This window comes from Acinonyx jubatus, chromosome E1, assembly GCF_027475565.1.
Source record: "Acinonyx jubatus isolate Ajub_Pintada_27869175 chromosome E1, VMU_Ajub_asm_v1.0, whole genome shotgun sequence".
Lineage (NCBI taxonomy): Eukaryota > Metazoa > Chordata > Mammalia > Carnivora > Felidae > Acinonyx > Acinonyx jubatus.
The window spans coordinates 48,273,993-48,282,984 of NC_069397.1; the positions used below are offsets into that span (position 1 = coordinate 48,273,993).

The following is an 8,992-nucleotide window of genomic DNA, read 5'->3' on the forward strand; positions in this document are numbered from 1 at the left end:
AGAGCCAGTCACAGAAAGACGGCATGGTCCCACTTACGTGGGGTACCCAACAGGCAAGTTCATAGAATCAAAGAGTGGAATGGTGGTGCCAGGGGCTGGGGGAAGGGAGATGGGAATTGGGTTGCCAACCGACAACTATCAAGTTTCAGTCAAGCAAGGTGCATAAGCTCTGGAGATCTGCTCTGCCATATCGTGTCTATTAACAATAGACGGTTGTTAACTATGCTGTTTGTGCACTCAAATTTTAAGAGGGGAGTACTCCCGGTAAGTGTTCTTACCATAATAAAGTAAAACTTTTATTTTTTTTAAGCTTATTTCTTTATCTAGTGGGGGGAGGAAAGGGGTAGAAAAAGACGGAGAGAGAGAGAATCCCAAGCAGGCTCCGCGCTGTCAGCACAGAGCCCAACGCAGGGCTCAAACTCCCCGCCCGTGAGATCATGACCTGAGCCGAGATCAAGGGTCGGACGCTTAGCCGACTGAGCCCCCCAGGCACTCCCACAATAAAATAAAAATTTTAAAGGGAGAGTGATAGACAGAGATTGCACCCAGCTGCATCGGAGGTGAAGGGTCACACAGGGAGCAGGACTGGTCCATCTGCCCACTTTCTCGGCTCACGGATTGTTCCAGAACAGAAACGATCCGTTTCCGCTCCAGTCAGAGCTGCCATCCTTGGCCTTCTGCAGCATCAGGCTCTTGGCCACTGCCTAGAGCCTGCAGTCGTGAGGGAGCAAAGGGGTGAACCCAGCAGGGTGTTGGAGGGGCCGAGAGGAGGCCGCTTCTTCTGGACTTGGGGGACCCAGGAGCCGTGCGCTGCGGGGGTCACTCCTGCAGTTCTCAACCCACTGTGAGCCTCAGATTTATATGCTACTCCAAGAAAGGCCTGATTTTCTGGTGTGAGGGCTCAGGCCTCCCCTCTCTCACATTAGCTGCCAGATGAAACCCCATATTTATTCACAAAAAGTCTTAGACAGGGCACCTGGGTGGCACAGTTGGTTAAGCGTCCCAACTCTTGATCTCAGCTCAGGTCATGATCTCACGGTTCCTGGGCTGGAGCCCATGTCTGCACCATCACCACAGAGTCTCGTCAGGATTCTCTCTTTCTCTGCTCGTCTCTCACTCCTGCGTGTGCGCGCTCTCTCTCTCTCTCGCAAAATAAATAAACTTTTTTTTAAGTTTATTTATTTGCCCTGAGGGGGGGTAAGGGCAGAGAGAGAGGAAGAGAGAGAATCCCCAGCAGGCTCCGTGCAGATCAACATGGGGCCCGATCCCATGAACCGTGAGCTCACGACCTCAGCCGAAACCAACTCTTAAGACCTCACTCTTAACCAACTGAGCCATCCAGGTGCCCCTGAAAATAAGTAAACTTTAAAAAAAAAAAAAACTCTTGCATGAGACAACAATGTTTCATAGGAACAGGGGGTCGAGATATTGGAGAAGAAATAGAAATTGCCTTATGAGTTAGAAATCGGATAGAAAGTCAGCAGATTGGATTCCTTCTCTTCGCATTTAAAAAAAAAAAAGGCTAGTTATAAAGAGTTTGAAAATAATCTTCAGAGGAGGAATAATGAGAGTTATTTTAAAAACACAATGAGGGGAGTCACATTTCTTTCAGGCAGGCATGTCACCCGTCACAGAAAAGAAGGGCTGGTGGGAGGAGGGCACAGCACGTGAACCTCGAGAACATTCTGAGGGAGTTCAGGCCGCTGAAACTCCACTCGATTTGCCTCAGACTTTTCCTCATATAAATTCCTCCGAGGGGTCTCCCCAGTCCTCCAAGGAAACTCTTGAGAGACCCTGCTGTGGGCTGATTTGTGAACCCCAAAATTTGTATGTTGAAGCCCTAACTCCGAGTACCTCAGAAGGGGAGTGTACTTGGGGGACAGGGTCTTGAAGTGGTAAGTGAGGTAAAATGAGGTCGTTAGGGAGGCCCTAATCCAAGAGGGCTGTGTCCTTATGAGAAGAGGAAATTAGGGGCGCCTGGGTGGCTCAGTCGGTAAAGTGTCTGACTTCGGCTCAGGTCATGATCTCGAAGTTCATGAGTTCAAGCCCCACGTCGGGTTCTGTGCTGACAGCTCAGAGCCTGGAGCCTGCTTCGGGTTCTGTGTCTCCTCTCTCTCTGACCCTCCCCTGCTCATGCTCTGTCTCTGTCTCAAAAATAAATAAAACATTTAAAAAAAATTTTTTTAAATATGTTTTAAAATTTAAACTTTAGGGGCACCTGGGTGGCTCAGTCAGTAAAGTGTCTGACTTCAGCTCAGGTCACGATCTCGCGGTTCATGAGTTCCAACCCCATATCAGGCTGTCTTACTGTTAGGGCAGAGCCTGCTTCAGATGCTCTGTCTTCCTCTCTCTGCCCCCCTCCCCCTCCTCTCTCTCTCTCTCTCTCTCTCTCTCAAAAAAAAAAATTTTTTTTAAAAACAAGAAGAGGGGGCGCCTGGGTGGCGCAGTCGGTTAAGCGTCCGACTTCAGCCAGGTCACGATCTCGCGGTCCGTGAGTTCGAGCCCCGCGTCAGGCTCTGGGCTGATGGCTCGGAGCCTGGAGCCTGTTTCCGGTTCTGTGTCTCCCTCTCTCTCTGCCCCTCCCCCGTTCATGCTCTGTCTCTCTGTCCCAAAAATAAATAAACGTTAAAAAAAAAAAAGAAAGAAATCTTTAAAAACAAGAAGAGGAGGAGATTAGGACACAGACACGTCCGGAGGGAAGACCACGGGAGGACACGGGGAGAAGGTGGCCGTCTGCAAGCCAAGGAGAGAGGCCTCAGAGGAAAACCAACCGTGTCCGCTCCTGGTCTGGGATTTCTAGCCCCCAGAGCCGTGAGGAAATAAATCTCCGTTGCCACAGAGCCCATGGCACTTTGTCACGGCAGCCCGAGCAAACTAGCAGACGCTGGGATCTAGCATCCACCCCGAGAGAAAAACCCCTTTGCGCATCGCGGAGGAGAGAGAATCCCAGTCGTTTCCAGGTTCTCCAGAGAGCGGGCGAGAAGCCCTTGCCTTTCAGCTCCAAACGGCTGCCAACTCTCACACCTCCCCCTGGTGTCCCGTGGGCGTCCCCCGGGGCTGAGGCACAGGCCAGCCCTCCCCACCTGCAAATGTCAAGGCCAACGCCCAGCCAGACTCCACCATATCCCGTTCCCGGGCACAGACAAAGGCGGCACAGCCAGGCCGCGCTGGCACCCCCCGCCCCGTGACCCTGTGTCGGGGGACAGTGTCGGGGGCGGGAGGTGAGGGCGTGGGCCCCACGTTTCTTCTCTCAGGAGCCGTCGTGCTGCACTGTGACTGCCAACGTGCCAGGGAACCCCGACATCACAGAGGAGCAGACACGACGGCTTTGACGCCCCGACATCCCACCCTCCACGCCCACGCCACTCCTCACATTAAGGAGCTGTCACTCACTGTGCAAGATCTCCGGGGCTGGAATTTTCCTTGAAGCCGGAGAAGGCTCCCAGGGGGATGATAATAATCAGTCCTTGTCTCTACAAAGACGGGCAAAATGAGCCAGAACCACGGGGTTGTTGTGCTAACAGAGAAGAAGGGGCTCCTGCTAACACGCCTGGTCACACAGAGGCCTGCTGACCCCTGCCTTATCACGCGGGGTCCCGCACACCCTCGCGAGCGCCACACCCTCATCGGTACTCAAATCCTGCTCTGCCCACGCTGGTCAACAGCCCAGGAAGCGGGGCGCCTGGGGGGCTCAGTCGGTTAAGCGGCCGACTTCGGCTCAGGTCATGATCTCGCAGTCCGTGGGTTCAAGCCCCGCATCGGGCTCTGTGCTGATGGCTCGGAGCCCGGAGCCTGTTTCGGATTCTGTGTCTCCCTCTCTCTCTGCCCCTCCCCCATTCATGCTCTGTCTCTCTCTGTCTCAAAAATAAATAAACATTTAAAAAAAAAAGAGTCAACACTTAACCAACTGAGCCACCTTAGCGCCCCAATATCAATATATTTTAAGTGCAACCGGGGTAGAAAAGCACTCAGACCCTCAAATCAGAATCGTCTTTCTAGACATAAACCGAGTGGTTTTAAAACAGCAGACAGCTTCTCGCTGAATGCAGAAAGCATCAAACTCCTCACGCCAAGTACAAAGCCCCCAGTTCTGGGCCCTCCTTTCCTGCCAGCCTTACCGTCCGTCGACCTCCCGCTGTCCCGACCCCTGATGACCCCCCATACCAATGTGACACTTCACACATCCGTGTTTTGTGTCTGCCTAAAAACTCACTCATCTTCCCATCCTCCTGGCAAAGAAAACTAACTTCTTGTACCTCAGCTCGGTTGCAACCCCCTTTGTGAAACCTATCCTGATTCCCCTCACCCCGGGCAGAACTGACCATCCCTCACATTGTGTGAGATATATATGTGTGTGTGTGTGTGTGTGTGTGTGTGCCTCTCTTTGTGTAGACAGATATAGAGATACATCTCCTCTAACAAAGTCTACCACGACCTTGAGAGCACTTCTCTTCTTATTTACACATCCAGCTTTCTCTGGGAGACTCTAAGCTCCGGGAGGAAGGGGCCAAGTCTTAATCCCCCCAAGCGTCCCCAGCACCTGGCACAGTGTAGCACATAAGTGCAGGATTATGTGTGCGTGTGTGGAGTGAAAGAGTGATACGAGCAAAAGATACCATGCTCCACCCACACCTCCTCTAATATTTCTGTGTCTTCACTCCCATCACAAGCAAAAGCAAATGCCAGAAGCCACACCAGAAAGCATAGCATCTAACAGGAGGCTTCCCACGTGGCACCAGGAGAGTCAATCCCATGGTCTATCCCAAGGACAGCAGCACGGGTACTCGCTTGGGATGGCGATCCGGCGATCACAGAGGGGACGAGCCAACATTACAACAGGAGCCCATGGGTGTTGCAACCATGGGGAGCAGTGCACTGTATCACACACACACACACACACACACACACACACACACACTTAGCATATGCCATTCCCTCTGCCTGGAACACCCTTCCTTGTCTTTCTCTCTTTCTAGAACTCCCATTTATCCTCTGGTTCTCAGCTCCACATCCCCCATGCACTTAGGTCAGGCCTTCCCACGGCCTCCACTCCGCCCAAAGTTCATAGCATCATATCACATTTGGGAACAGATGATGGTCAGTCCCATATTTTTCCTGGTTCCTCCACCCAGTGGCTGTATGACTGGGGCAAGAAACCTCTCTGACCTTCAGTTTCCTTCTCTGCAAATGGTGATAACATCTGTCTTGTGGACCAGATGGGATAATGGGACACAGCATCCTTCATGAATATTCATTAACTATCTCATTGAATATTCACTGAGGGGTGAATGACACCACGCCCACGTCTACATTCCTTTGGTCTGGGTCTTTCTCCAGAAGACTGGGCATCTAGTTCAGCTGGCTCGTTAGGGACTCCCTGGCAGGGCTCTTGAAATTGGCTCTAAGGAGCTCTGTGACCTGACTGAGGACCTCAGGATACACAGACAGACAGGGTCCCTTCCACAAGGCAAAGGGAAAGATCGGTACTGGAGGTGTGGGCAGAGTCTGGGAGACAGAGAAGGAAGTCCCTCCGCTCCAGGGGGGGTGGGGAGAACCGGCCTTCACCGAGGAAGGCTGGGAAGTTGGCAGGTGAGAAGGGGAGAAAGGGCTTTCCCAGGAGAGGAGCCTCGCGTCTGAAAGGGCACAGGGTTCCCAGAAAGGGGGGGGGGGGTCATTGAGGCCAGAGCCCCACTGAGTACCGTGGCCGCTGTTTTGTTTCCCTGGAGGGCAGGTGCGGAAGGCGGCTGGGAGGTAAAGAGAGGTGGGTCAGAGCAGGATCCCGAGGGGCTGGGGCTGAGCAGATTGTACTTTACCCTGTGTGCATGGGAAGCCAACAGAGGGTTTTGGGCTGAGGGGATCAGCGTTGATTTAGGAAAGAAAATCAGTGTGCTTATGAAGCACAGGGTGGAGGTAGACAGACTGAGGGGGAGCAGGGGAGCTGGAAACCAAGACACCAGACGGAAGGCCAGGTAGAGACAGGAAAATCTACCAGATAACAGTCATGATGGAAAAGGGTGTCCGAGATTCAGAAAACAGAATGTCTCCAGACAATTACTTTCTGGAAGAAGACAGTCTCGGGAAAATCCTGGAAGTTGATTTCTGGCTCTCAGAGATCAGACTTAGAAATTTATGCTTTGAGAAACTGGCATCTGTCTGTTTCATGGATGGTCCTCGCACCTCTAATTCCTGGAATATGCACACACGCTTCTTGAAGTAGGTGGACCACGTGTGACCAACTGTCCCCGGTGTGCCCGGGACCATCCAGGTTTTAGCGTTGAAAGTCCTGGTCCAATCAGGACAGTTGGTCCCTGCCTACACCAGTCTGCTGAGCTCCAAGGGCTCAAGGCAGAGTTCTCATTGTCACAAAGCATTGAGCTAATTCTACTCAACAAGATAAGCCTAAGAGGGTGTACACGCACTGCGAAAAATGGCTGTACATGGGGATGAAGGGTGGGCAAGGGACCTGGGACCCAATCCTTTGCCGATCTCTTCTGACACTGGCTATCTCAATAGCCCAGAGCAAAAGGGGCCAGTTCCACCCCAACACATCCCCCCACGGGGTACATGCCACATCCCAAGTGTCCTCAGGACGGGTCCCCTGTGCCTGGCCACTTGGTCAGAGAAAGCCTTTGCGGAGGAAGGGGGAAAGGTTCTGACTTCTACCGCCAGCACAGACAGACCCAAGATCCACAAATACACGTACTCGGGTGAGGAACCTTAGGACAGTATCGGGATTCTGTCTCAAATCTGACACAGCCTCCGCCGGACTGCCTTCTGGCACCCTTCTCTCCAGAGTAACAGGTTGTTGTCTAGCCTCCAACCGACCGTCGCCCCTGGCTTCAGATTCTCCGCTACAAACAGGTCACACGTAAACCTAACCATTATAGTCTTAAAACACACGCGTGCACACACACCCACACAGAGCAAATAAGTCATCAAGCGGCACTAACGGACCGCAGGTGTGCCCTCCGCTCCCGGCCACACGCTCCGAGCCTCCCCAGCATCCCCGCGCTCACTTCCCAGAGTTGGGAGCCTGCGCACCTCCCGGGGCCCAGGGCACCGGACCGCGCTCACCTTCTGGAGAAATGCCATCCTCGGCCTGTACTGTTGGCCTTGGTGTCGGATCGTCATCCTGGCCCCCGGGTGGATTCGGAACCGGAACACCGGCGGCCCGCAAGGGGTGGGTGGGGGAGCCCCCGGCGCAGGCGCCCGCGCGCCCCGCACCCGCCGCGGCGTCCGGGGGGGAGGAGGGCGGCCCGGAGCGCGGGCCGGGGGCGGCTGCGGCCGGCGGCGCCCCTCTCCTCGGCCTCGGCTCCCGCCCCGGGAAAGCGGCTGGAAGGCGCGCCGGCCAATCAGCGCGCCGCGCCGCGGGCTCATTAGCATGCGCCGCGCCGGCGCCCACCTGCCGCCAGGGGGCGGCGTCCGGCCCCCGCGGGACCCCGAGGAGCCTCAGGTGAGACCCGCGCGTCCGGGACCCGCCACCGGGAGGATCTGTCGCAGAGAGTGCGCCTTTCCACCCGGGGCAGAAGTGAGGTATGTGCAGAAGTGAGAGCAAGCAGCCTCACTAAAGAGCGCGGTGGAATAAACGGTCTTTCGCCTCCCCGTTTTGCCGCTAGCCGGAGCAAGGTTGGGCAAGTTTCTTAAACTCTAAGCCTCAATTTCCTTACCTGAAAAGGAAAAATGAGTGATGGGATAGTCATATCCAACAGACGGTTGTTGGATCCTTTAATGGGGAAATGTGTAACACGGTGCTTGGCCCTCAGCACTGTTTTAGCAGTATGTTTAGCAGTGTTTAGGAAAACAAATCATAAGGGGATTGGTAAGGTGGGGGGGGGGGGCGGTAATAAAAGGAAGGGAGGGAGGGAGGGAGGGAGGAAGAAAGGAGAACAGAGAAAAACAGGAAAGCTGTGGTTGCTGCTGGGTCAGCTGCCTGATCCAAGCAAGTTATAATTTCCTTCTCTGGTCCTCAGTGTTTTCGTATCTAGAAAATTAAAAATGAGCCTCCTATGTAGTCAGCAAGAGTCTTCAAGTCTATAAAGCATCATTATTTTCATATTAGCTGGATGGCGACAGATTGCGGCAGATAAAATGTTTCAGTTGTAAGGGGCACCTGGGTGGTGGCTCAGTCGGTTAAGCGTCTGACTTCGGCTCAGGTCATGATCTCATGGTTCGTGAGTTCGAGCCCCGTGTTGGGCTCTGTGCTGACAGCTCAGAGCCTGGAGCCTGCTTTCAGATTCTGCGTCTCCCTGTCTCTCTACTCCTCCCCTGCTCCTGCTCTGTTTCTCTCTCTGTGTCTCAAAAATAAATACACATTTAAAAAAAATGTTTGAGTTGGAAGAGAACAATAAGGGGCTTGGTTCAGGCAGGCACATCAATGACTATCCCTGTAAAGCACTGGTTTTTATCCATATCTTTGGTCATACCTATAAGTTACAAGCTGTGGGCATTCTCTCAGGAAACATGTTCATGTGCACACACATGCACACACCTTCACACAACACTGACTCCACTTTGCAAACAATTTCAAGGGGTTCATGGCTGGTCCACCGCTCCCTTTTGCTTTAGAGAATCCAGGAACCAACCGGGGTCCATCTACACAAAAAGACCAGAGATCCTACTAAGTAAACTAGGCTACTGGGAAGTATGTCCCTGGTGTGAACAAGGACCCAAGAAAAGTGCTGGAATATTCATATCCAAATATGACCTTTTTTAAAAGTTTGTGTATTTTGAGAGAGAACGAGCAGGGGAGGGGCAGAGAGAGAGAGAATCCCAAGAGTCCCAAGTCAGACGCTTCACCGACTACACCACCCAGGCGTCCCAAATATGACTTTTTTTTTAATGGAGCGTCTTTTGGGCCTGGACTTCTATGGAACACACACCGGGATATACTGGAGCAGATGAGCTGTGAGGTTCCTTCCAGCTTGAACGTTCCTTAATTCTATAAACCCTAAGCACAAAGGAGAAAAGTGGTTTTCCTACAATCGAGGATGAG

At 53.1% G+C, this 8,992-nt stretch overlaps 1 protein-coding gene across 2 annotated transcripts in view; it reads right to left on the reverse strand.

Moving 5' to 3' along the window:
- RGS9 (regulator of G protein signaling 9) overlaps window positions 1–7,319 on the reverse strand; it is a 72,622-nt gene extending 65,303 nt beyond the window's left edge. For both annotated transcript variants that reach the window (XM_015072649.3, XM_015072648.3), the window contains exon 1: window positions 7,075–7,319. In XM_015072649.3, the coding sequence (XP_014928135.2) occupies window positions 7,075–7,131 (57 nt within the window). In that variant the 5' untranslated portion in view covers window positions 7,132–7,319. The remainder of the gene's footprint in view (window positions 1–7,074) is intronic.
- Window positions 7,320–8,992: the final 1,673 nt, after the last annotated feature.